Source organism: Halichoerus grypus, chromosome 7 (genome assembly GCF_964656455.1).
Source record: "Halichoerus grypus chromosome 7, mHalGry1.hap1.1, whole genome shotgun sequence".
NCBI classification, from domain to species: domain Eukaryota; kingdom Metazoa; phylum Chordata; class Mammalia; order Carnivora; family Phocidae; genus Halichoerus; species Halichoerus grypus.
Genome location: NC_135718.1, coordinates 7,697,742 through 7,724,812, shown reverse-complemented (window position 1 = coordinate 7,724,812; position 27,071 = coordinate 7,697,742). Strand labels below are relative to the sequence as shown.

The 27,071-nt window shown below is 52.8% G+C and overlaps 1 protein-coding gene across 4 annotated transcripts in view; it reads left to right on the top strand.

Moving 5' to 3' along the window:
* Window positions 1-869: 869 nt before the first annotated feature.
* LHPP (phospholysine phosphohistidine inorganic pyrophosphate phosphatase) overlaps window positions 870-27,071 on the top strand; it is a 120,586-nt gene continuing 94,384 nt past the window's right edge. For 2 of the 4 annotated variants that reach the window (XM_036103092.2, XM_036103091.2), the window contains exons 1-3: window positions 870-1,035; window positions 17,386-17,573; window positions 21,675-21,828. In XM_036103092.2, coding sequence (XP_035958985.1) covers window positions 911-1,035; window positions 17,386-17,573; window positions 21,675-21,828 — 467 coding nt within the window. In that variant the 5' untranslated portion in view covers window positions 870-910. The remainder of the gene's footprint in view (window positions 1,036-17,385; window positions 17,574-21,674; window positions 21,829-27,071) is intronic. The other 2 variants (XM_078077006.1, XM_036103089.2) reach the window with 2 other exon arrangements.

The following is a 27,071-nucleotide window of genomic DNA, read 5'->3' as shown; positions in this document are numbered from 1 at the left end:
CCTCAAGTTTCAATTTAAATACTTGGAAAGGTCAGAGGGGCAGTTAAGGAAACGTCCCCTTTTCTATCAATTTCTATTTATTGCAAAAATGAAGTAACATTAAATGGATTGTAACAATTCATCCAAAATGTCATTGGCCTAACACATTGCAATGTTCCCATTTTCTTCCCAGCCCTATTCCTACGCATCCTCAATTTTGCAGGGCTGTGGTCTACATTACTGCCTGGTAATGTAAAATTTACTAGTTTTGTAGTCTGCTTTCTCCTATGTTATAACACAAGCAGTTTCCACGTTGTTACCTAGTTTTCATTGTTGGTGGCATAATATTTCTTTCTGTAGCCATGTTACACTTGTTTGCACACTGACTCTTCCTCCAGCTTGTTCTGGCCTGATAGCTTACACTGCACTCACCGTCTTTAGAATCACTTCCTTAGCATCACTTCCCAGGCGTGGGATTATCCGCCCAATTGGTCTAACTATCTCCATTGCTTTTAGGGCTGTCACACTCTCAGCAAAAGGATGAGGACACCAACGAAGCACTGATCTCTTTAATGTTTGCTGCTTTACAGGTGCCTCCTTGTCTTGATTTGCCTTGCTCTGGTTTTTAGGGAGGTTGACTATTTCCCAGGGGCTTGTTTTTTGCTCTTCCTGCCTTTTGTCCACTGAGCTCTCCTGCGGAGATGGCTCCGACTTCGGGGGCGTGGGACCCGGGAATGGAGAGGCGACAGCCAGGGGTCCGTGGTTTGCGCCCCGCGGTTCCGGGTTTACACCCGGCCCACCCCGCCCCGCCCCGCCCCGCCGGCCTGCACAGCCCAGGACTACACTTCCCAGGCGCCCCTGCGCGGCGAGCCCGGCCGCAGTTCCCAGCCGGGGGTGGGGACGCGGAGTCTGAGGCGCACGGCAGAGCGCAATGGCCGCGTGGGGGAAGCGGCTGGCCGGCGTGCGCGGGGTGCTGCTCGACATCTCGGGCGTGCTGTACGATGGCGGTGAGGACGGCGGCACGCCGATCCCTGGCTCCGTGGAGGCGGTGGCGAGGTGAGTGGGCCGCGGTGGGCGCGAGGCTCGGCGCTCAGCCGGGTCCCACCGGCGGTTTCTGGCCCGTGCCGGGGGCGGGGGCGGGGGCGGGGCTGCGGCTCTGGCCCCGCCCCCGCCCTCATGCTGGGGCCCCGCCCCCGCCCTCATGCTGGGACCCCACCGGGGCGGGACCCCGCCGCCTCACCCCCAGCTGAGTGCAGGGCCTCTGCTGGTCCGAGGTTCGCTGTCCCACCGGGCGGCCCCTGCCTGCCTGCGGCAGCTGAGCCCTTAGGATAGGGCTGGTCTGAACTGAGTTGTGCGGTAAGTGCACAGTCCACGCCGGATTTCGAAGACTTAGTGACAAAAACGTAAAGAGCTCTTTGTGTTGCTTTATAGGGATTACATGTGGAAGTGATAATAATTTGAATATATTAGGTCAAATAAAATATATTAAGTAGATTCCACCTGTTTTTTACATTTTAATGTAGTTACCGGAAAACTTGAAGTTATGTATGTGCTGGCATCATTTGCTTGGTGGTGGAGAGGAGGGGGAGGGCATCTTGCCCACCAAATCTTGAGCACAGAAAACCACGCAAGGAACACGGGTGGCGCCACTGGACCCTCCGCTTTGTAGTTGCCATTGGCAGGACGGGCCAGTGCTGCCATGATTTTGATGGGCAGCCAGGAAGGGCTAATTGCCCAGGACTTGGCTTCCCAGATTCACTGGTTGGAGGACCCTGGGTTAGTGGCTTGACCTCACTAGGATTCAATTTACGTATCTGTAGATGGCAATTAAGTGAGCCTCTTGGTCCTTCTCAGGGAGCCCACCCTACCAGTGTGTACAGGAGCCAGACTGTCCAGTGTAGCAAGGTTGGAGGTGCTTGAGAGGCCAGGAACTCAGAAAAGGGAGACATGGCCACAAGGAGCGCATGTGAAGGGCATCCCAGACCTAGGAGACTCCCCACGGCCCTGGGAGCTTCATTTCCTAAAGTCCAGGTTTAAGTTCTGCCCTTTGCCTTAGTCTCTGTTTACCCCCAAGGCTTCAGACAAACTCTGTCATGAACAAGAACATTATGTGATGGCACTTTATGGTGTCAGGAACATTATGGGAATGCAGCAGAGGGCACTGGCTATATTTTGGGGTTAAGTGAACCTAGTATGGGGAAGCATGAGGCCACAGTCTCAGGGCCGTGACTGAGGCAGACAAGTCTTCATGGGGCTCATGTATGCAAGGGAAATGGACAGTAAACTTGGATGCAGACGAGTAAACACAGGATTTGCTGAAAAAGTGACAGAGGGGAGGTTGGACTTCTCTGAGGAGAAGGCATTGGACTCAACCAGAGGGTACAAAGGGCCACCTGGGCGAAGGAGCAGAGGAAGTGCATTACAGCTAGAGGGAACAGCAGCTGCAAAGGCCTAGCAGCAGAAGAGAGCTCGGCACATTCATGTTCATGGAACCAAAGAGGAGCTTGGCTATAGTGGGGACTTGTCGCGGAGATGTGCCTGGATTTTATCCTGAGCGCAAGTGGAAGTCACTGAAGATTTCAGGCAGGAGTGTCATGTGATCTGATTTATGTTTTAAAGAACTTGAAATGTAAAAAGCGAAACTGTATAAGTACCAAATGAAAACAGGAGAGATTTCCTTTGAAATCTTAGAGTAGAGGACCTTTATAATTATGCCCCCAAATCTAGAAATCAACAGCAAAAAAAAATCAACAGCCTAAGAGAAAAATGCACAAAAGATATAAACAATTAGTTCACAAGGAAGAAAAAGTAAATGACCCCTAAGCATGGGAAAGATGCTCAGCCTTACTTAGGTAAGAGAAATGCAAATCAAAACTATGCCAAGGTGCCATTTTTCATCAATACAAGAAAACTGGCAAAAATGCACAACTTTGAGCATACATTCTCTTGGTGAGAGTTTGCGGAAACAGACCCTGTCAGACATTGCTTGTGGAAGATACATTTGGCATTATCTCTCACCAGCTCCACTTCTGGAAATTGCCTTGCCTCATACATGAGAAAGGACATCAGTGCGAGGTCATTCATGAAAGTAACTTTTGGAAATAGGAAAACACTGGAAACAGCTCAAACACCCACTAATAGGGGAGTGTCATGGTCCATCCGTCTATTTAGGGGAACACCATGCAGCAGAAAGAGGAATGAGTGTGCCTGTCATATCGAGGTATCGTCAGTGAAGACAGCAAAGCACAGAACAGGCTGTGCGGTATCTGTCTTTTGGGTGGAAAAGGCAGAAATGAGGGCCTGTGTTCCTGCTGCTGTGTTTGCTTAAGGAAGCTGAGGGAAGAGCTTCACTGTTTGAAGAGCTAGGGGGCGGACAACTGGGGAGCGCTGGGGGGTTGATTCTTCACTGTCCAGCTTTGTGTATTAACTTTTTTAAACCTTTTTGAACCATGTGAATTTATCTCCCATTTGAAATTTTGAATTCTTTGTGAATCATATGTCAGTAAAGCTGGAAAAAAGGTACCGCACCAAAAAAAAAAAAAAATTACAAATATTTTAAGATCGCTCTAGTTGCAGGGGCGCCTGGGTGGCTCAGTCGTTAAGTGTCTGCCTTCGGCTCAGGTCATGATCCCCAGGTCCTGGGATCGAGCCCCGCATCGGGCTCCCTGCTCAGAGGAGAGCCTGCTTCTCTCTCTCCCACTCCCCCTGCTTGTGTTCCCTCTCTCGCTCTCTGTCAAATAAAAAAAATCTTAAAAAAAAAAAAAAAAAAAAGATCGCTCTAGTTGCAAAGTGGGGAACGGCCTGGCAGTGGGGCAGACAGCAGGGCTCAAGAGAGGAAGCAGGGAAAGCAGTTAGGAGACCATCGTGTGGTCCAGAGAGAGATGGTGGGGCATGGACCAGGGATTTGGCAAGAAGGGAGTGAATGAAAGAGATGTTTTGGAAGTAGGACCAGGGGGGCCTGCTGATACAGTGAGTGTTGTGGGGGCCAGGGAGAAGAGGAAATAAAGAATGGCTCCGAGTGTCAGACTAGAGCACCTGAAAGGATAGACGGGGTGGGAAGGGGGTGCAGGGCAGGTGTTCTGATAGCTCATGTCAAGTTCTTGGCCCAGTGCTAAGTGCAGGGTAGACCCCATGACAGCACAGTATACATATATACATACATACATATGTTTATTTAAGTTATGGAATTTTTTATTGAAGTATATATGCAACCTTATATTAGTTTCAGGTGGACAGCATATTGATTCAGCAATTCTATACATTACTCAGTGCTCACCATGATGAGCGGAGCTGCCAACAGCCACCAAACGACATTGTTACAATATTATTGACTATATTCCCCGTATTTCTTTTTTTTTTTTTAAAGATTTTATTTATTTGACAGAGACACAGCGAGAGAGGGAACACAGGCAGGGGGAGTGGGAGAGGGAGAAGCAGGCTTCCCGCTGAGCAGGGAGCCCGATGCGGGGCTCGATCCCAGGACCCTGGGACCATGACCCGAGCCGAAGGCAGACACTTAACGACTGAGCCCCCCAGGCGCCCCTATTCCCTGTAGTTCTGGGCAGGCGAGGCTGCTCTCAGAGGCCGCCTATTCTGTGCTAGGTATTCATGCTTTCCTCTCACTGTCTTCTGTGGTCCCCTGACAGTCTGCGGTGGGGAGGGGCTGAGCCTCGCCTTTATCAGCTGAAGCCACTGGGGCTCGGGGCTTGCCAAGGTCTCCGCCGGGATGGCCCAGGGACCATGGGGATCCAAGTCTGCCTGACTCCCAGCCGCTGTGCCCGAGCCATACTTCGAGTCCTTTGTGGGAGGAGTGGGTATTGAGAAAGGTCTGGGGCTTCCAGCAGCCCGTCCTGAGTAATGCTCCCACCCTGACACAGACCTGTCCAACAAATGCATGCGCAGGTCGCAGGGTGTGGCGGTAAGGAGGGGTCCCTGGCCTGTTTACCTGTGCGGGTTCTGCAGCGGCACCTGCCCACCCATCCCCAGGAGGGTTTTGTTTTGATTTACTTTAACTCAGGCTGATTTAAGTAGCTGGGATGTCTCTGCTAACAGCTATAGTGTAGGAATCTAAAGCTGTATAAAAGCAGTCTTAAAATACATCAGAGCCAGTTTTGTGGCTGAGGGGGATTTCCTTCTCCAGGGCATGTGGGATTTTTTTCGGTGAGGGGACATAGTGCTACTTACCCTGGGAGATTTTATCATCGCGCTGCCCAGGGGCCTAGAGAACTAATGGCCTCGTCCCTCTGAAACCTCCCGGGTTCCCAGGCCACAGGACCGAGTCCCCATGCCTCCTCCTAGTCCACCAGGGCCTTCTCAAGTGAGCTTCGTGGCCCCTTGTCCACCCCCTTGCCCACTTCATCCCGTTGCTCCCAGTCACAAAGACTTCTGGGTAGGGTTTTCACTGATGAGCCCCTTTGTGGCCAAGCACCCACCGAGCCTGGGCCCACCCACACCCTGGTGGCTCTCTGGACATCCTTTTCTCTTGGGCTCTTCATCCCGGCCTCCAGTGGCCCACTGATCACACTCAGGCCTTCCTTGTGGGTGGCCCTGGGCAGGCACGAAGCCCGGCGTCCAGACGCTCAGTGGTAGTGAGAGTGGTGCTGGAAGCTTCCCCCTGCTTTTGGAGTTTTCCATGGGGATGTTTCACACGTGCGGGATACCCCTATTTTGTAGCATTCGAGCCGAGCCTGGACTCTCCCAGGAACCTTTTAAGGGGCAGGTTCTGCCTGCCAAGGTGAAGAACACTGTGTGTTCTTTACACCCTGCACTCTGTGGCCTCCTTGATATGCGAGGCTCACTTTGATGTCCCAGGAGCTCAATGGAAGTCCCTAGGGTGAGGGCAGCTGCAGAGAGACAAACATGATGGGGAGGGGACGAGGTCCTGGGGGACCGGTCACCCCATGGCAGCTCCCCAGCGCCGCAGGCTCCCAGCAGCACCGTCCATTTGGGGAGCCCTGGAGGGGGTGGCTCCCTACTCTTCTTCCTAGACTTTCTGTAGTGATATGTCATCCCCAGGTTTTCTGAAAGGTTCCCACCGTTTTGGGGACATGGAGCACATGCGGAGGATAAACCCTGCTTTCCAGAACCATGTGGACCACAGTCATAGCGGACGCAGTGATTGAGGGAGGCCTGTCGGGTCCTGCCTGGGTGCTTCCCAGCTGGCCCCCAGGTAGGGATTTCGGGCCCCTTTACAAAGTGATGGAGGCGCAGAGATTCAGCAACTGGCAGAAGTGAAAAAGGTGGCTGGGCCAGGTTAACCCCTGGGTTCCTGTGACCTGGGGTCCCGTGACTCCAAGGCCTCCGTGTCCCTCCCAGCACCACACTGCCTCCGGTATAGGCATTTGCTCCTTCATGCACTCCCACCCAACAAGTGTTTACTGAGCACTTCCAAACTGCCAGAATCCTCGGCCATGAACGAGGCAGAGGGAAGTCCCAGCCCTCTCGAAGCTGAGGGTTCAGTTGGGAGAATCAGTGTAAACAGCACCTGGAAAGGCCCATGTCCGATGGGGGTGGGGGGGACCTGGCCGGCAGGGAGCCGGGGAGCTGGGGTGGGGGAACATAGCCTTGCAGGCCCGCTGCGGTGTATGCTGGGATCTGCAGATGTCATCTGTGCCAGGAGTGTCCCCGATGGAACCGAAGGCCCAGGCTTCGCAGGCCACGCCGGCTGCTTCCTCGAGCTGCTGGGGACGGTGCTGCGAGCTCTCTCACTGCTCTGGGATTTGTGGGCGGGCGTGGTAATGGGACATCTGTAACCAGCCCGGGGTGCCCCCAACAGGCCCTTTATTGGAGCCCATTCTTGGGCATTTGGGCTCTCGGAGGGGAGCCATTCAGAGGCAGGGCCGGGCCCAGCGGGGGCAGCAGGGGCTGGCCCAGGGGCTGGCCAGCACAAAGGAGAGCCCCAGAGCCATCTGCATGTGAAAGGCAGGTGGGCATTTACTGCATCCTGTCTCAGGCCACTAAAGCACATCTGCTGGGCCCGGCGCGGCCCAGCCTTTTTGTGGCCAGCGGAAGGAAGCAGGCCTCGGCCCAGGGTCGCTTTATAAAGCAATTCCCACCCAGGGACTGCCAGACCCACAACCCATCCTTCCAGGTGGGGCCTCTCAAGCCCCGGGGTGCCCCGGAAGCCCTGGGACCCTGTTGACACCGAGGCCCCTCCCGGCAGGTTTTAGAGCAGCGACGGACGGGGCCAGGGGCACCTTGTCGGAAGTCGCCAGCCTGCAGACCTTAGGACCAACCCTTCTTCCCCTCCCCTCCTCAATGCTGGGCCACCGTGGCAGCATCTGGGCCTAGGAGTGGCGATACTAAGAGCTGCTAGGGACCGAGGGACAGTCGGGAGCCTCCCCTGTCAGGCTGCCTCATCCCATCCTGCCGGAGGAGGTCCCTTGGGGATATTGGAGGGGGCAGCTGCTTGTTTGAGCTTGTTTAGGCCAACAGGAGCTTTCCTCACTCAGCCCAGACCTGCGACAAAGTGTGTTAGGACAAGACGGCTCCCTCCTTGTGAACAGTCCCGGCCAGGGCATGAAGGTATGGAGTAGAGTCCAAATCCTTTTGTCACCAGCCCTGGCCCATGCATTCCCCCAGGGTGAAACTGTGGCTCCTTCCACACCCCTTCCTCTCGGTTTCGAAAGCACGGAGGACTTGAAGGCACAATGCTTCCCTTTCCTGACATCACACCCTCCTCGCCTTCTGCCCCACCTTCCTGCCTCCGCCCTGGTGCTCCCAGGTCACTGGAGCCTGAGTCCCTGCAGATCCCGAGCCAGGACTTTCCAACCTTCTGTAGCCTCAGAGCATTTATCCCCCAAATGAATCTGTGGTAGGAACACCCCCCCCCAAAAAACAAAACAAAACAAAACAAAAGAACGATGTTTGACAAATGTATATTTTCTCTGTTCAAATCTATAATTGATAATGAAGCCAGTCAGTGAAAATGATCAAAGTGTTTTGATGAATAACAATATTGAAGTCAGGGCCAGTGGCCAGCCCAACAGTTTATTTTATTTTATTTTTTTTTAAGGATTTTATTTATGTGTGAGAGAGGATGAGCAGGGGGAGGAGCAGAGGGAGAAGGAGAGGGAGAAGCAGACTCCCCACCGAGCAGGAAACCCAACGTGGGGCTCGATCCCACGACCCTGAGATCATGACCTGAGCCTAAGTCAGACGCTTAACGTGCTGCACCACTGAGGTGCCCCAACAGCTCCACAGTTTATATGTTTATAGTTTCGTGTGTGTGTGGCTGGGAAACGAGCTGCATGTCTATCAGGAGAAGAGGAGGGAATAAATTACGGTTCACCCAGACCGTATAGTATTCTGCAGCAGTTTGATGTTGACATTAGTTTATATCACATGAATGTTGTATATAGTCGGCAAAAGATGTTCTAGAATAATGTGTATAAAATACCATTTTTGTCCAAAAAGTAGAGGAGACCCGACAATCCACACATATCGGAGATAGAGCAGTAGAATCGTGCACCTGACCCACACGGAGGGAAACAGGGATGTTGGATGGGTGCATGAGGGCGCACTGGACAAGAGTTGTTTCTCGGGTTCTCATCTCAGCACGGGCGGGCAGGGTCACCATATGGAAATCAAGGACAGCCAGGCTGGTGGTTCTGGAACAGAGTTAATGGTTCACCCCAACCATGCTGCCTCTGGTAGGAAGCCCCTGAGATTAGGAGGTCATTGTGGCATGGGTCGCTCAGGAGGCTCACAAAAGGAGTTGTGACCACCATCCCCCCCACCCCGCCCCTAGCACCCCAAGAATGTACGGAGAAGGCAAATTGCCAAACCCAGCCTGAGCCCTGGCTGTAGTGGTGTGTAGGGCAATTTCCCACGACCGGGGGGCTGATAGGATTCTGCCCACTTGTAGGGAAGGAACCAGAGAGTCTGGCTTAAGGATGCCTCGCCGGGAAAGAGAGTGGGGCCGGTGTGCTCCCCAAAACAGGTGCTGCTTCCTACCTGTCACCTCAAAGAATGCAGGTGTCAGCTCTTGGAGGTGAGGGCCTGGGTTTTGAGTCCCAATGCTGTCCTGTGATTGTGATGTGGTCTTGGGCAGGTTTCATAGCCTTTCTGTGCCTGTTTCCCACGTGCATCACCGGGGGTAAGTTAAGTGGGATATTTTCTCTTAAACCACCATTTTACTTGTGCCACCTCTAGGAGCTAAAGGAGCATTTTGTGGCTTGAACAGTCAGATAATGGGGAAGAGGTGGTTCTTTTGCAAATATGAAGAGTCTTTTGGTTGTTGAACTTGGTGCTGATTCAACCCGAAATCACTCAGCTCTGCCCAGGTTGTATTTTTCACATTTGTATACATTTTCATGGGGCCAGTTCATAATAAAGGGTTCTTTTCTGTGCTCTGCCCCGGATAAGGCACTCAGCCCCTCCGAACCCCAGGTCCTCATCTGTAAATGGGGATAGAGACCCGTCTCCCCAGTTGTCTTGAGAAGTCACTCTGAGCCTGGGGGGGTGCACTGGGGGGCTGGGGAAGGTGCTGGCAGTCAGTGCCTGGGAGCTGTGGCTACCGTGGGGCTTCCTTTTGTCCCGGGGGCCCCAGGATTTTTGCCCCAGCCTCCGTTGGCTGGGTTGAATTTTGCCCTCTTTCTTAATGATGCTCTCTGGGCTCCCTACGTCCTGGCCCCTCCTGGCCCTGGTTCACTGGGCATGTGGCTTCCTGTCAGACTGCCTGCCTTGAGGGCCCAGATGTCCCCAGCCAGAGGTGTGGTTGGCACTGTTGCTACCCACGTCTTCACTGGCATTTCCTGAGTATTTGCAGCGTGCTAGGTGCTTCTGATAACGGTTTGTAAATATCGTCTTCACGACAGCCCGATCGAGTAGCTGCTGGCAGCGTCCCGTTTCATAGATGTGCGAACCGAGGTTGGAGAGGGTCAGGTCAGAAGCCTCAGGCACACAGAGGTGGCGGAGGTACACGGGCGTGTTGCTTTCTGAGTCAGGCTGTCACCTCCTGCCACCTGGCTCTGGGTGTGCCTGGTCTCTGTCCCCTGCAGCTCCTGGCCCGGCCCAGCCTGTGATGGCACTCAGGGACGACTGGCTGGTGAATGGTTCTGCAAGGTTAGGGAGTGGTCCGAAGAACCCACAGCACCTCAACACATGTCCTCAGGCACCTTGCATCCCTCTGAACGCCAGTCTCCTGCTTTGTGAAATGAGCCCTTGGTGGAATGCTATCCAAGCTCTCTTCTGGTTTCTAGATTCCCTGCACTTGATTTTAAGTTGTGTTTATTAATAAATAGTACACTGATGTCTGTGGGCTCATCATGCCCCTTTGGTCTGAGCTCTGAGGATCTGCCAGGTCAGAGAGAACATGCTGGATGGCAGGTGAGGCGGTCACAGGCAGGGGGAGGAGGTACCTCGTGTTTCGTAAGGGCCCTGGCTTTGGAGCCTGCCCGATGTCTATCTGACCTCATCGCTGTTCTCTGAGGTCACTGGCCAGCCGGCCCGACTGAGAGGCCCAGCCAGGGCCCGGCCATGTGCGTCACCTTGCCCCTTGTTCTTTCTCTTCTCTCCAAGGATTCCGTTTCTTGCCTGGACTCTGACGACATGGTGATGTGCATGGCTGCCCACAGAATGTCAGATGGAGAATGGGGAGGGACCCTAAGGTGGGGGAGCAACTGGCTGTCAGCCTAGCCGAAAGCTCTGGTGGATCAGTGGAAGGAAGGGGGAGGTGTGGCGAGCCCAGCCCAAGCTACTGGCAGAAGCTGTTACAGGTGCCCCTTGGCGTTCCCGGTCCGATGGTGATACCAGCATGTGGGACGGCTCACGGCATGCGCAGTCCTGGAGGGCAGAAGACCAGGCACTGCTGTTACCCCATTTCATGGCTGGGACTCTGGGACCCCAAGAGTCTGGCCTCTGGATGCCTGGCATTCTCAGGGTGCAAGTGCAGGACCCCGGCTGGGAGGCCAGACCCTATTCTCATGGCAAAAGCCCTTCCACTGCTGCTCCAGCCGCGAGGCGCCTTCCTGACCCCAGCTGATGCCCATCACTGGGGCCCGCAGGGACCTGGGCTGGGTCCCTCCCTGAGTCAACATGGGCACCTCTTGGTACGTGCGAATGACTGTGTTTTCCTGCACGCAAAATGCAGGACTGACCACATAGCTGTCTGTGCTCCACTCACGGGCTCCTGTTTGACCTTCTATTTAAAAAAGAAGAAAAATGGGTTCTTAGAGCAAGTAAGTACTTTGCAGGATTCACCTCTTCCAGATGTGTTTTCAGTCTCTGTGGCTTCCAAGAGAGACAGCGGCTGGCACGGCGGAAGAGCCCTGCTAAGGCTCCCGTCTGGGATGGCGTCTGGGGGCCGTTAGGGCGGCTGAGACCGACGTTCGCCAAGGGCCTTGGCCAGGCGCTGCCGCCCGCGTTCCGGTCACAACAGCCCCCTGAGGTGTCGTGAATGTCCTTTCTCTCTCTAAGGAAACTGAGGCATAGCTTTACTTATCTGCTGCTATTCCCCTTTTAGTAGTAACAGGAACCCCCCACTCCACCAGGGCACGTCTTGAGTTGTGGCCCCAGGGGCAGAGCAGGCTGAGGCAGGAATGGGGGACTCCCCCTCCGCACCCCTCAGTTCCCCTCTCCTCCTGGTGTGTTTCTCCTGTGTCCTGGCAGATGTTCTCAGCTGGGACGTAGCGAGCGCTCATCGTGTGCCAGGCCCGTGTAGGGACATCACAGGTCTTGCTGGAGCCTTGCAATGTGAGACAGGTGCTGTGATCATCCCCATTTTACAGATGAGGAGACTGAGGCACAGAGAGAAGGGATAGCTCGCTGAAGGTCCCACAGTCATTAGGTGGCAGAGCTGGGACCCTGTTCACAGTCATCAGACTCCAAAGTGCCTCCTTATCACCACGGGGCCACCTGGCCTGCTGCTTGGCAGTAGAGCGTCTCTCGGGCACGTCTGTTCCATCTGTTCCATCCGTAGCCTGCATAAAGGAGCGACTCACTCCGGCACCTTGTGCGTAGGCTCAGCCTTCCTTTACCTATCTGGACGCGTCCAGCTCCATTGTGCTTTCTTCTCTGGAATCCTCTAGAAACTTCGCATCAGAAGGATTAGAGGCGGATGCAGGAGTAGTGGTGAAGCAATATCGCCCAGGGCTGGGATTAGCTGTGCACCTGGGTTTTCTTCCTGAGGTTCTCTGGATCCAGGAACAATGTGGTTCCTTTGCCAGGTGGGCCCATCAGATCTGGAATTTGGATTAGTTAGGGACTTCCCACAGAACGGCATTGCCACGCGCCAGGGGTGTGAAAGCCAAGCCGAAGATGAGCTCTGCCTGGACAGACTGGGGATGGGGGCCCCGGGGCGGCAGGGGGCGCTTCCTGGAGGAAGGGAAACATGAAACACGCCTTGAAGGATGACTGATTGGGCTCTAGGGGAGGGTGCAGCAGACTCTGGGTGACTGGAGGCCTCCCTGGGTCACACGAAGGTGACAGCTTCCCAAGGGCGGGGGGTGGGTGAGGAGGGAGGATGGGCCCAGTCAGGAGGGCCTTGTCTGGGGCAGCCTTCTTGCCCCCCTGGGTGGCCTCCCCTCCCAGCCCTCTGTGGCGAGCCAGAGAGGGCAGCGGGCTGTGGAGCTATGCCAAGGTCGGTCAGGATGTCCAGTAATCGCCCTAGTGCTCTACCTGCTACCGAGCCGTAATGAGAGGGTTTCCATTATTTTCGGGTGAGCGCCCCTGGCAGATGCCGACAGCCAGCAGATGTGTGAGGTCCGAGGTGATTTGCAAGGGACCAGTTCATGTGATGCACAATAATTGCACCAGGCGACGTTGCCACTCAGAGGCTTGTCCTGGCCTGCCGGGATGAGGTAAAGGTCAGTTCAAAGATCCGTTGTGGCCGCAGGAAGTGGGGGCAAATCCCACTCTTGTGGGACTCCTGGGGAGGGGGCAGCGGGCTGAGGTGGGGGCTGGGGTCTCCGGGGCAGTCTGGTCCGAGCCCTACTCTGGGATGCCAGGGCCCTGCGGGAGGACACTGGTTCTGGCCTTTTTGGGTTTTGGTGGGGTGGGGAACACAGCCTGGCCCGGAGCTGGGCCCAGCCCGAAGCTGAAATCCTTTACATTGGCTTTCCTGGGAAGATGCAGGCAGGCTGTGCTCACGTCTGAGGCCGTGCTGCGCTGGGGCTTTCCTGACGGTCTGAAGCCTTGCTGTCCCGGGCCCCTGAGGCCAAATCTGACAGCTGCAGCAGACCCACCAGGAGATGCTGAGGATTTGGTTCTCTGGCTGTCTCGTCTGTTTGCACTGCCGCAACAGAAAACCGCAGGCCGGGGGGCCTAACAGCAGACATTTATCGGGGAGCCCAGATCTGGTGCCAGCAGGGTCCGTTTCTGGTAGAAGTTCTCTTCCTGGCTTCTGGGGCCCGTTGTCCTCACATTGTCTCTTTGCGTAGCGGCGAGAGATCTCTGTCAGAAAAGGACACTAATCCCTATCCTCTCATAACCCCACCCTTGTGACCTCACTTAGCCCTTATTACCTCCTTAGGGCTTCAACATAGGGATCTGCGGGGGGGTGGGGGGACACAGCTCAGTCCATGTGTGCCCCCCCCCCCCCCCCCCGCACCTGGGCTGCTGGGTCTTGCCTGGGGGCGCCGCACTCCCCTTATTGGAAACATGCAGGCCTGCACTCACCAGCGCATAGCTGCTCCCGTGGGGTTGGTTCACAGCTTGTGGGCTCTGCTGCTTACAAGCTGTCCGACTTTATTGGTCTCTGCCCCTCAGAGCCTCCGCTCTGTCATCTCTAGAATGGGGACAGTGGTTCCAGTCTCCCGGCGCGTTGCTCAGTCAGCTCGTACTCAGGGCACCCGGCCCAGGGACATATGTAGGGAATAAAGCATGTGGTTCTGGGCCAAATCAGATCACAGACACTGAGCCCTGAGGCAGGGCTCAGTGTAACGTTGTGTTCGTGCTTTACTCTGTTAATAACCCACACTTTTATTATTTTCAGTGATTACGAGAAACAGAGAGGGGACCTGGGACTTGTCCCAAATGTTCAGAAAGGGGGTGCCGTCGGTGGTGGGGGGAAGGATGAGCAGACCCACAGGGAGGGGACTTGCCAAACATTTTGCACTAGATTTTTTTTCAGGGACTGATTTAATCCTAAAACCAGTACTTTGATTTTAAAGCATATGTTTTGTGAACTTCGGTGGGTATTTCAGAGGAGACCCGTGGCTGAAGTGTCCCGAAGTGAGTTGTGCTATTTACTCATTTGTCATCGGCATCTGAAGTCGCGTCCTGAATAGGAGATGTGAGACACTGTCACACCGATTGTTCACTGTTCTGAGAAGGTCACATCATAATTCATGAGTGATGATTAGTCCCCCGACACCCCTGCACTTCTTCACTCAACTGCTCCATTAACTTGGGTGCGAATCACACATTCCAGGCGCCAATCAATGAAGATCTGTGCATAATGCACAAGGTGATGCTATTAGTTACAACATATTAACTGCCTAATTTAAAAATACAAAAGCTGTCTTTATGAAGGGCAATTAACCACTAAGCGTAATTGATCATTCATAACCCTCTGATTAGGAAAGACAAATATTAAGAAAGGACTGAACCACCTGGGCTGTTGATTAAGACATGGTTAGCCTCGAGGTGTGTGTTCACTCTGTTGTCGGTCGATCTACAGATTTCTTTTCAAGTGGCACCTGTCAGCTCCAGTGCATGGAGGGTCAGGAGGCTCGTCATAATGTGGGAGCACCTGCCTGTTTCCGACGGGGCTTGTGAGGGGGCTGCAGGCTCGGGACACCCTTGGGTGCGGCAGTAGGTTGTGTGGTTGGTGTGGTTCTGAGGAAGGGTCCCTCTCACGGGCTGTCATGTGGATTTTCCATCACTCATTCAGTAAATGGGAGCCTGCTGTGTTCCAGCCCTGTGTGAGGCAGGGATGCCGAGGAGCATGGACCACATGTCATTGCTGATGTCATGGAGCACGTAGGTCTGGGAGAGAGACAGTAAACAAAGATACAAGTCAGATGGTTGGAGATATTGGTAAACGTTCAAAGAAAGAAAAATAAAGCCAGAGGTAGGATAAGGACAGCGTCACACAGGGTGGAGAGGGGGACATTGGACAGGCCTGCCACCTTTTCCCAGTTCTGTTATCGCCAAGGACCGTTGCATGTGGAGCTCCCTCCATCCCGGGATGGAACAGATGGCCTGAGGCATCCCTGCCCGCTCAGTGACACTCCGCTCCAGCCTCATTTTCTGGTTCAGCTTCCATATACCCAAGGCTGCTCGAAGATTCTGAACCTGACCGGGTCCTAGGAGGGCGGGGCCTACCCTGCACCTGCTCCTCCCTCTGCTCCGCCCACCCTTCCCTGGCCAGCTTGTCTGCTCTGCAAGATTCCTGTTGGACCTGGCTCTTCGGGAAAGTCTTTTCCGAGACCCCATCCTGGTAGGAGACCTTTCCCGCCTTTGGCTCTGGAGGGTAGTTATGGTGCTGTTCCATATCAGTTCCAGGATCCGTGTTGGGGTCAAGGAGGAATTAGCCCATATCCCTAGCACCTCAGGTCCAGGAAGAGGAACAGAAGGTACTTGACCTTCTGAGATTCAGTGTCATCACTCGTAAAGCAGGATAAAAGTATGTTACCATTAGGGTTGAGACAGAGTTTTTAGTTGGGGGTCTCACTTATTTGCCCAAATGGAGGTTGATTGCAAGTCCATAGTTCTGAGTAACTGGGTCTGCTCTTTGTGTTATCTCTGCACGTGAGCACAAAATTGGAGCACTTATCTCTCGTACATGTGTATTTATTGATAAATACTAAATGACAAATTACGCATTTATTAACTGGATCAAATGTTAATACAATTTATATTACAAAAAATGTAAAACTTGAAAGGATGGCTGAAAAATAAAGATGTCTTCCTGCGCATTTGGAGACCATTGACATGGATGTGTTTAGAGACCTGTTTACGAACAGTGCGAGGTAATGATTAGTGCCCTCGGTTAATTTTCCTAGGGTTTCCCAGGCCTCCTGACTTGTAGCCTGGTGTCTTTTTCACGACCCCACGCTGCGGCTCTGTGCAGATGCTGAGTAGGACTGCCGTCTTGCCGTGGCTTGTCCAGGGAGGGCTGTGCGTTCCTGGCCTGGGCCCGCGGGGACATCCGCCATCACGCTGGACCCCTTGCTTGTGGGCTCAGCCGTGCCAGCCCCTTTTCCTATGCAGCCCGAGTCCATTCTTCCCTCTGCTGGGCGCTGTTTCTTTGCCTCCTGGCCCGCATCTGTCTCTTCATCCTGTTCCAGTCCTTCAGAGCACCTCCCTGTTCACAAGCACAAATCCCCCTTCCTTTGTGAAGTTTCCCTCCCACCCACCTGGCCTGTGGCTCCAGCCGGGAGCCTGCCTGTGATCAAGGTTACAGTTCTGTGCACTGGCCCCCAGCCAGGCACTTAGTAGGTGCTCAGTAACTATTTGTGGGAGGGTTGGATGTTACTGCATTTGGGACCTCTTTAGGTGTCCACCTTGTGGCTTTGTATTCCAACAACCTGCCCAAGCGCAGCCAGGATGCAACAGGTGTTCTGGGAGCTCAGGAGAGAAGAATGTGAGTACAACTGGCCAGCCACAGCACCGAGGTTCACGCTGGGCTTGCGGGGGCTCCCTGGGTCCTGTCCGTCCATCCTGGGATCGTCCAGGTACCTGATGACGGTCTGGCAAACTTTTCTTCAGTGACAGCAATGAGAAGACACACCTGAGCTTGGTCCCTCCGCCTTTGCACTTTAGGGGAAATACGGAGCTCACATGCAGAGAGGGAATGCCGATCGTGGTGGAATGGTCCAGAGAAATTGCTGCGGATGTTTGCGAGAGATGTCTAGCCAGGCCAAGGGGTTGGAGTGGTGGAGGGGAGATACCTGGTGGGTCTCGGGAGATGGGAGAATTGGCATGTGTAGAGAGGCACCGTGTCCCAGGCAGAAGGAGTGGAGATGTGTCCCAGGTGGAGGGAGTAGGGACATGTCCCAGGAGAGGGAACAGAGATGTGTCCCAGGTGGAGGGAGTGGAGATGTGTCTCAGATGAAGAAGTGGGGGGTGTCCCAGGCAGAGAGAGTGGGGACAGAGACGTGTCCCAGGTGGAGGGAGTGGAGATGTGTCTCAGATGAAGAAGTGGAGGGTGTCCCAGGCAGAGAGAGTGGGGACAGAGATGTGTCCCAGGTGGAGGGAGTGGGGACATGTCCCTGGCAACAGGCTCAGTGAGGATGGAAAGGAGGGTTGTGGGGCAGGGTCAGGGTTCCCTGGAAGGGGTCAGCTCCAGCTCAGCAACCCCATCCAGACACCGGGGTCAGCCGAGGCCGGCCTCAGGGAGCCCCGGTGGTCTAGCCCCGCTGGCGGTCCTGGTTGCCCTTGGGAGGTAACCTGGCTTCCTGCTTGGAGGCCCCGTGCTCCACGTGCGACAGTACCTTCCGTCTGTCGTGTTCCCACCTCCAGACTGAAGCGCTCGCAGCTGAAGGTGAGGTTCTGCACCAACGATTCGCAGAAGTCCCGGAGAGAGCTGGTGGGGCTGCTTCAACGCCAGGGCTTCGACATTTCCGAGGGCGAGGTCACCTCCCCGGCCCCAGCCACCTCCCTGATCCTGAAGGAGCGAGGCCTGCGGCCACACCTGCTTATTCATGACGGTAGGCCTGCTGGGCCCTGGGCTTGGTGGGGGCCAAGGTGCCTCCTTTCCAGGTGGGGGCTGAGGGACGGTGTCCCTCTCACCTGGGTCAAACCACTGGGGAGGACACGAACACTTGGCTCATGGGCCTGTGGGGTGGAAACCTCGTGGGCTCCCTGCTGGGGACCAGACCCGTTCCATCCCTGGCTGAGTACCAGAGGATCCTTAGAGGCAGGTTCCAGATGGAACGGTTTTCGCAGAGGAAAATCCTGAGCCTGATTTCTTTGATCTAGAATGGACCAAGAGGGCAGGGAATTGTCACAGGGGCAAAATTTTAGCTTTAGGGTTTGTGGGGCGGGGGGGGGGGGAGGGGGAGGAAGGGAAGGAGGATGAGGGGCTAGATTGAAGTCCATAGGTTTGTGTCTGCCACCCCCCATCCCCTCCACTCCCCCTACCTCCCCTGTCCCCCTCCCCCAACCCTGAACTTGAACTCTATTTGTGAATACCAGCCCTGCTTTCTGGCAAATGGCACAAGGTTTACATCCTGATCTTCATCTGAATGCAAGGAAAGAGCCCTTTTGACCCTCTGTGGAGAGTTTTTCTGGAAAGAAGTGGAAGGAGCAGTATTATCTGGTGCCTTCTGAATATTTAAAAAGAAGAAACATAAGCACTTCTTCAGAATTCAGGACACTTCCCTGTCGTGGCACTGAGCCCTCTTTCTTCCCCTGCACCGGGTATTTTTATTTACAAACCACTGGCAGAAGCAAGCATACTTCTCTGCCTCCCGGCAGGAGTGGGGCCCCCAGAGGTTGAGGGTGCTCCCTGAAAGGCCTGAGTGTCAAATCCATAGCTCTGGAGCCAGTTGAGGGCAATATGCCCAGCCTTTAGAAATCCTCTTTCTCAAAATCCTTCCTCTGTGATCTGGGATCTCTGCCAGTGTCTTTAGAACAGGTCCTCAAAGAAAGAGAAAAACTTAAGAAAGAAAATCCCCACCCCTGGGGCAGAGGGAGGAATGGGGGTGGAATGAGCTGGGAAGGGGAGGGAAATCAGTGTTTGCCTTGAAGGGGGCATTAATCGATATTAGAGCTTGAGCAGGCTGGAGGGGAAGCCAGATGCCTGTTTTCCATAAATATGCCTGCTTTCAGACTTGGAATCTTTTTCCAGGTTTTATCGTTGATGAATTCCACCCCCCGCAACATTTTATTATGAAATTTTCAAACATACAGCAAAGCTAAAGGAATTCTACTTGAAATATTTGTATGCTCATCACCTGACTTTACCAGTGACATTTTACTATATTTTCTTCGTTACGTCTACCCATTCTTTTGTCCATCTTTTCATCTTATCTTTTTTTCTTAAGATTTATTTATTTATTTGAGAGAGAGAATGAGAGAGAGAGGGAGAGAGTGCTTATGTGGCAGGGGGCAGGGGCAGGGAGAGGGAGAGAGGAACTCTAAGCAGACTCCTCGCTGAGCGCAGAGCCCAACGCAGGGCTGGATCCCACAACCTTGAGATCATGACCTGAGCCGAAATCAAGAGTCAGACACTTAATCAACTATGCCATCCAGGCGCCCCATTATCTTATCTTTTTGATGCATTTCAAGGTAAATAGCAGACATTGGGACACATCTCGAAAACACTTCAGCACATCATTAACTAGAGTTCAACATCTGTTTACATTTTTTTCTTTTGATACAAAATTTATGTACAATGAAATGCAAAAATCTCAGGTGTACTTCTGAGTTTTGACAGATGCACACGTCTGTGTATCCCGAACCCCTATTGTGATGTGATCTAGAACTTTACCAGCACCCTGAAAGTTCCCTCACGTGCTGTCCGGTCAGTCCCCATCCCCTACGCTCTTGGAGGCACCCGCTATTTTGATTTGTTTCATCATGAATAAGTTTGCCTCATTTAGATTTTTATATAAATAGTATCATGCAGCATCTAGTTGTGTCAGGGGCTCTCCAGACCACCTTCAAGCTTGACGATTTGCTGGAAGGACTCACAGGGCCCAGAAAAGCTGTCAGACTCAGTTATAGTTTAGCGCGGTGAAAGAACATGGATTGAACTCAACAAAGGGAAGAGAGGTGTGGGCGAACTCCAGGAGAATCCGGGCATGACCTTCCAGCGGTCCTTGTCCATGGAGTTGCCCTGAGACGCACTTAATTCTCCCAGCCGAGATGTGTGACCATACCTGCAACGTGTGGTCACCCAGAGGAGCTCACTGGATCCTTGTGTCGGGTTTTGAGTAGGGGTTGGTCAGGTAGGCACGCAGCGCCTGTGGACTGACCTTGGCTACTTAGTCTCCGGCCCCTCAGGGCCTCAGGCTTACAAAAACACTCTCTCTCTCTTTTTTTTAAAGATTTTATTTATTTATTTGAGAGAGAGAAAGAGAGAGCGCACGAGAGCATGAGCAGGGGGAGGAGCAGAGGGAGAGGGAGAAGCAGACTCCCCACTGAGCGCAGAGCCCGACCTGGGGCTTGATCCCAGGACCCTGAGATCATGACCTGAGCTGAAGGCAGATGCTTAACCGACTGAGCCACCCGGTACCCTGAGGACCACCTTTCTTTGGAATCTGCAGGGTCTGAGCAGCCCCAACATACTGTTATTGAGATGTACCTGTATGGTTGCAGTTATCAGTAGGTTTTTTTTCTTTTTCGTTGCAGAGTGCTATTCCATTAAGTGAATATGCCACGCTTTGTCCATCCCCTGTTGAAGGACACCTGGCTGTTTCCGACTTTAGGCTATTAGGGAGGAAATCCGCTACGAATGTTTCTGTGCAATTCTTTTTTTTTTTTTTTTTTTTTTTAAGATTTTATTTATCTATTTGACACAGAGAGAGAGACAGCTAGAGAGGGAACACAAGCAGGGGGAGTGGGAGAGGGAGAAGCAGGCTCCCGGCCAAGCAGGGAGCCCGATGCGGGGCTCGATCCCAGGACCCTGGGATCATGACCTGAGCCGAAGGCAGACACTTAATGACTGAGCCACCCAGGCGCCCCCTCTGCAATTCTTTTGGGTAAATACCTAGGAGTGGAATTGCTGGGTCAGAGGGTAGGTGGCTGTTCAGTTTTATCAGAAATGGCTAGCCTTTCCCCAGAGGGCTGTGTCATTTCGCGTTCCGGCCAGCCAGCTCTTAGAGCCGCTCTGCTTCCCCACCAGCACTTGGCGGTGTCAGTCTTTTTAATTCTTGCTATTCTGGCAGGTTGGAAGTGATATCATGTGGTTACTTCCATTTTTTAATCCAGCAAGGTCAATATCTAATACCAAGATAGGTGAGAGTCTGTTTCGTCCTAGGAACTGAAGACATAAGGCTGATGACTCAGTTTAGTCTTGCAGCGTTCTCGGTTTTAATTTAAAATTGGGAGGGTAGGGGCGCCTGGGTGGCTCAGTCAGTTAAGCGTCTGCCGCCGGCTCAGGTCATGATCCGGGGCTTCTGAGATAGAGCCCCGCATCAGGCTCCTTGCTCAGCAGGGAGTCTACTTCTCCCTCTGCCTGCCGCTCCCCCTGCTTGTGCTCTTTCTCTCTCTGACAAATAAATAAAATCTTTAAAAATAAAATAAAATAGGGGAGGGCAGAAAAGGCAAAGGAGGAAGAGGCTTTGCTAAGGGTATTGGTGAGCAGGGGGGATCAGCTGCTACTCCTCTCAGCACGTCTGTATGTCCCCGCTCTCCTGTCTTCCATGGGGTTGGGCTGGAATGTTCGATGGTCTTTACAGTTTGGGTCCAGCAGTACCGACCCTGTAAAGGTTGCCAGCAGCCTCATTTCACCCGACATCTGGGAATCTGTGTCTTCCAGGCAAATGCCCCTTCTCACTTGCAGAGCTATAGGTTTCCTGCCTGGGGGATTGAACTGAGTAGCCCCTGGGGTAATGCCAGTGTTGGGGTGGGAGCCCCAGGGACGGGCCCGTCTTTCTCCTGACAAATCCTAACTGTGGGGAGTGGAATTCTTCATCTGTAAAATGGGAGTAAAACCCCTTCCTTACCCACCTCCAGTACTGGGAGGATCAGGAAGCGTGTCTGAGGAAGGGGCAGGGCCCACATGGCAGACAGAAGGTGTCCCTGGTAGGAGACGGGACATAGGCCACATCTCCCCAGGGCTTTATCCCTCTTTTTCTTTCCAGGAGTCCGCTCAGAATTTGATCAGATCGACACGTCCAACCCCAACTGTGTGGTCATTGCAGATGCTGGAGAAGGCTTTTCTTACCAAAACATGAATAAAGCCTTCCGGGTGCTCATGGATCTGGAAAAGCCTGTGCTCATCTCTCTGGGAAAAGGGTAAGTCAGCTTCAGGAAGAATGTTTCCGGCTGCTTTGGACGACGCTCTGTGGGTCTCTGGCTTACAGAATCAGTATACAGTGCAGAAAAGTGGGTGTGGGGTGGGCATAGGCTGCCTTCCTTTTCCCTCCCTGCTTTTTTCTCGCTTTTTCCTTCATCCTTCCTTTCTTTTAATAATTTGTGAGGAAATGAGAATCCTCTGACTTCGGGGGAGCTGGCTGGTCAGGCTTCCATGTGGACGCTGGGCTGGGAGAGGCTGAGGCCGGGGAGGGTCGCTGCGGACGGAGGCCCCGTCGAGGTCTCAGAGTGCGGGTGCTCACTGTCCCAAGGTTAGGTGTGTTTGCACAGGATACAGCACAAGGCACTGAAGGATTATCTCCAGGGGACACCTAAGTAGTAAAGAGGAGGCTCGAGGGCCTGGAGGAGTGCTCTGGGCCAGGCTGCACATCTCTGGCCGCAGAGCACGGTCTCTGTAAAGTCCTGATTTTGTTACCAGCACTTTTGTCTGAGTCTTTAGCACAGTCCTCACTGTCTCTTTCTTTAAAAAAACCCAAGCCAACCGTGTTGGTTATTTTTCACAACTTCTTTTACCACCAAGACCGCGCATGTTCGTGGAAGGAAAATTAGAGAAAACAGATGAGCAAAAAGAAGAGAACAGAAAATATTTCCATTCCGCTGCACAGGTTAACAGCTGTCAGCACGTTGGTGTGTTTCTTCCAAGTGGTTTCTGGCGCAAAGAAATCATTACAAAGGGACGTACTCGGAGCATCAGGATCAAACCTGACCTAGTTTTGTCAGCCGGGTTTTTGTTGTTCACCAGATAATAATTTGTGAACAACTTTCAACTCAATAAATAAATGTCTCTGTGGCACAGTTTTGCTGTAATCATTTTTACAGGATATCCTGTAGTTTCTTAAACTGATGCCTGCTGATGGACATTATTAGGTGGTTTCTGATCTTATGCCAGAGTAAGGCCGCGATAAGCATCTTCACGTTTAGGATGATGTGCGTATCCGAGGCTCTTGATCCATGTTGCCAAGTTGCTTTCCAGAAAGCTGTGCAGACTTACTCTGTCATCACCAGAAGCGGCACTAGGATTTGAGTCACAGGCTCTTAAAGTTGCAGGGACCCTCTGGAGCCCTGCCCCAGCTTTTCGTGCCTGGCAGGGATTTGGGGGCCGTGTCTGGGGAAGCCTTTCCCAGCTTGGGTGCTTCTGCTGATCGGGAACTCCCTCCCTGTGTCCGCCGGACGGGGCTGGCTATTGGAGTAGTCGAGGGAGGGACCTTTTTTTTTTTTTTTTTAAGATTTTATTTATTTAATTGTCAGAGAGAGAGACAGAACACGAGCAGGGAGAGAGGCAGGCAGAGGGAGAAGCAGGCTCCCTGCCGAGCAAGGAACCCGATGTGGGACTCGATCCCAGGATCCTGGGATCATGACCTGAGCCGAAGGCAGCCACTTAACCGACTGAGCCACCCAGGTGTCCCAAGGGAGGGACCTTTTGTTCGTCCAAGCGCCATTGCTGAGCACTTTATGTACTCCATTTTGTTTCATTCCACAACCCTGTGAGCTGTAGGCAATAGCAGCGCCATTTTGGAGGTGGGCTTATCGAGGCCTAAGGAGGTGAAGTAAGCCAGGGTCCCGGGCCAATAAATCCTGTCACTTCCAAGCTACATTCGAGAGCAGATGTTTGGCCCTCACAAGATCTTAAATTTGGGGGGGGGGCATGTTTAAAAATGGGAGATTTTATATAAAATATACAGATTTCTGGATTCTTCTTAAAAAATCAGAAGACCTAATAGTTCAGGGCCCCACATTCCACCACACCCAGAAGCTTAGCTGAGGCCACTGCGTCCATTAATTCCAGCTGACCGCAGACCCCACCACTTCTGTTGTCCCCTTCACCAAGCTCAGAGTCTGCTCTCACTTTACGTGCACTGTTTTGGTTGTTTTTCTCATGGTATTTTTTCATGGCTATGTCTCTGTCAAAACAGACAAACAGAAGAGATTTCAGGAATGAGAGGACAGATTTCTTTTAGGAACTAAAAATATTCTAGTTGTTTATCATGCAAATAGAATGTGTCCTGTATTAGTCAGGATTCGTCCCAGAAACAACCAAGAGAGGCTAGGTGAGTCCAAAATCTGCAGGGCAGGGTGGCGGGCTGGAGACCCAGTGAAGAGCTATGGTCCGAGTCCGAAGGCTCTCTGCTGACCGGATTCCTTCTTGCTCGGGGAGGTCACACTGTTCTGTTTGTGCCTTCAACTGATTAGAGGAGGCCCACCACAGAACGGAGGGCAATGTGTTTACTCAGAGACCACTGATTTAAATGTTAATCTCACCCAAGAAAGACCTTCACAGAAACATCCAGAATAATGTTTGACCAAATATCTGGCACCTCGGCCCAGTCAGGTTGACACATAAAATTCACCATCCTAGCCCCTTTCTGGCCTCACAACCTTCTACGGTGTAGAGCACTATAAACCATGGAACCTGGCCTGCTTACCTCCTTATGTTCCAGGTTTGGTCCTTCAGGCGTCCCTAAGATCACCAGCCCCTCACTAGAGAACAGCATAATTAAGAAGCTCTGTTGTAACTGATTTACGTTAAAACTTTTTTCTTTAAAATTGTCCCTAATTGTTAAACGTTATTGTTCCAGATTGTGGGTAGTGGTCAAAGTAGATATGTTGTTGAAAAAGAAAAAGAAACAGAATCAGTTGCTTTTTAGCTTCATCATTCTGCAGTAAATTCAAGAGTAGGCAAGGGTTGGTTTTACAAATAAGCGATTAGGGGTGCCTCTGACTTAATGGGGCTTCTGACTTGGGCTATGGGTTGGGCGCTTTGAAACGAGGGACAGGAACTGAGAGCTTTCGGGCCCAGGTCAGCACTGGGACAGCCCAAGGACCCATGAAGAGCTGCTGTCCTGTCCAAGTGGGGGGCATGTACGGCGAGGGGTCATCCTCCACCAGCGTGGGGCTGCACGGTGTCCCCAAGGAGGCAGGATGGCGGAGGCACTGGGGCAGAATGTCCTCCTCCTGGAAATGGAGTGATTTACATGTGGCATCTGTTTGGACTGAGAGTGGGAATTGCCTTTGTAATTTCTTCTGTCATGCTGCCGTCAGAAAATTAAGCTGTTTACGCGACAGACTATGGAAGGTTAATGGTTCTTGTGGGAAAGGTCAAGTGGTCATTTTGAAGGGAGGTCGTGCTGAATAATCGGAAGGGCAGAAGAATAAAGCATAAAATCTATCTGATTGCTTCTGCCCCCAGCCCTGTCCTGTCTCCCCAGCATCCCCAGTTTCTAGTTTGTGGCTGGAACACTCACGTTCCAGCCAGGCCTCCTGTTGCTTTCGTGATGCCAGTAACAGAAGATAGAATATCAGATCTCTTAGGTTTCGGGAATAACCTGGGCCTTTATATTTAGAAAAAATTAACTTAGGTACTTGTATTTCCTGTGTCTCTAAAAATGTTTTCAGCTAACAGATGGCCTTCAAGGTGGCTTTTGGTTTTCCCGAATGAGTAAGGAATAAAGGGAAATTCTGGACGCTGTAAAAACAAACCCAGATTCAGTTAAAAAAGAAATTGTAAGGTTTCTAATTTTGATTTATGGAAGTCAGTTTTTTCTTTAGGCTCTAGACACGAGTGTAACAAAGACAAGGTTTTGATTGTGTATTTTAAGCTGCATGCTCAGGTTTTTCCTTCCATCGGGACTAAATTTAAACTTCAGAAAGTCCAGGTTCCTGTCACTTGGGAAGAAAGACTGGGGAGTATGGGCCAGGCAGAAGTTGTGCCGTGGAGGTGTCCTTGGAAGGTTTTTCCAAAGGGAGGTACACCCAGCTCAAGTTGGCCCAGGGCACTGGCCAGAGGCCCCCAGAATCCTCAACTCCAAACAGAGCTGTGCCCGTTTCAACAAGGTGGCCTTGTTTTTAATTTGTCCTTTGGCTTCTGGGTCAGCCTCTCTCGTGCTTTCTGCATTCTCTCCTCACCTCTGTCCTTTGTCCCTGGCTCACCTTGACATGTCCCTTCCTCAGGGAGGCCCTCCCTGGTCCCCCTCCTGTCCCTTCTGGGCTCCCACTGCCCCCTTCTTCCCCTCCCACAGCAGTCATCACACAGAGGGCAAGGGGACGAAGCTGAAGCCTGGGCCTGCAGCATCGTCTGGCCCATGGGGTCCTCAGCAGTGCTGCTGGTTGATTCTAAAAGCCTTGCAGGCTGGCCTGCATGGAGCCAGAGAATGCTGAGTGCTGGGTGAGTGTGGGCAGGCGGTCAGGCTCCTGCAGCCTTCAGGGCCTCAGGTGGGGCCGAGAGGAACAGGCGGGACTCCTGGGTGCGCAGAGCTGGAAGAAAGGGGACAGCCCTGCGGCAGCTCCTGGGAAGCTCAGTTCTAACATTTCAGTAGGCACAGAACAGGTTGCGACTCCCACAGATGGGAAAGACTTGGTGTTCATCCTTTCTGGCCCAGCTCATAGCTTACTGCCTGTAGCCTGGTCCGGGTAAACAGAATAATAATATTTTCTAATATTTTTTGAGTGGTGTCTGCATGTGAGACGTCATGTTAAGAACTTTGCATGCATTACTTTGTTTGAGCCTCGCAACAATCCATGAGGTGGGCATTGGGGCCCCTGCCCCCCCCATTTTACAGATTAGGAAACTGAGGCCCAGAGGACTTCAGCAACCCAAAGTCCCACAGTTAAAAAGAAGTAGAGCTTGGATTTGGGCCCTGGAGTCAGCGTGCTTCACTCTCTTTTCTTTGGGTCTCTGCGTACGCGTTGTTCAATGTTTCTCCGACTCAAAGGGCATGGGAAAGAGAGGACACCTGACGTGATGGGTCTCAAAACATTTGAACAGTCCTGGACTCCCATTAACCCTGTCTTTTGAGCGGCACAGATTAAACTACCTTTGCCCCTCTTTATAGTCAAATGGCTTTGCTCCGAGGGAACCGGGCTCGGTCCACCACGTGTCCTGAGGGGTCTGTGTGGCCCGGGGTGGGCCAGACGGTGGAGGCCAGGGCCAGCGCGGGGCTCACGGCAGTCACGAAACTGTCCTCAGAAAGGCGCAGTCCCGCAAGCCGAGCAGTGGCGGTCTCCAGTGAGACAGGGAAGAGAGAGTTGTCCTCTCGTGAAAGCATCTGGCGCCCCTGAAACCTGGCACCTCGACCTCTGGCTAATCGGAGATGCTGCGGGGTGCCGTGGAACTAATGGAGTTTTCTTCGGGCAGCAATTAAGGGTTAATTATTAGCAGGTAGGGGTTC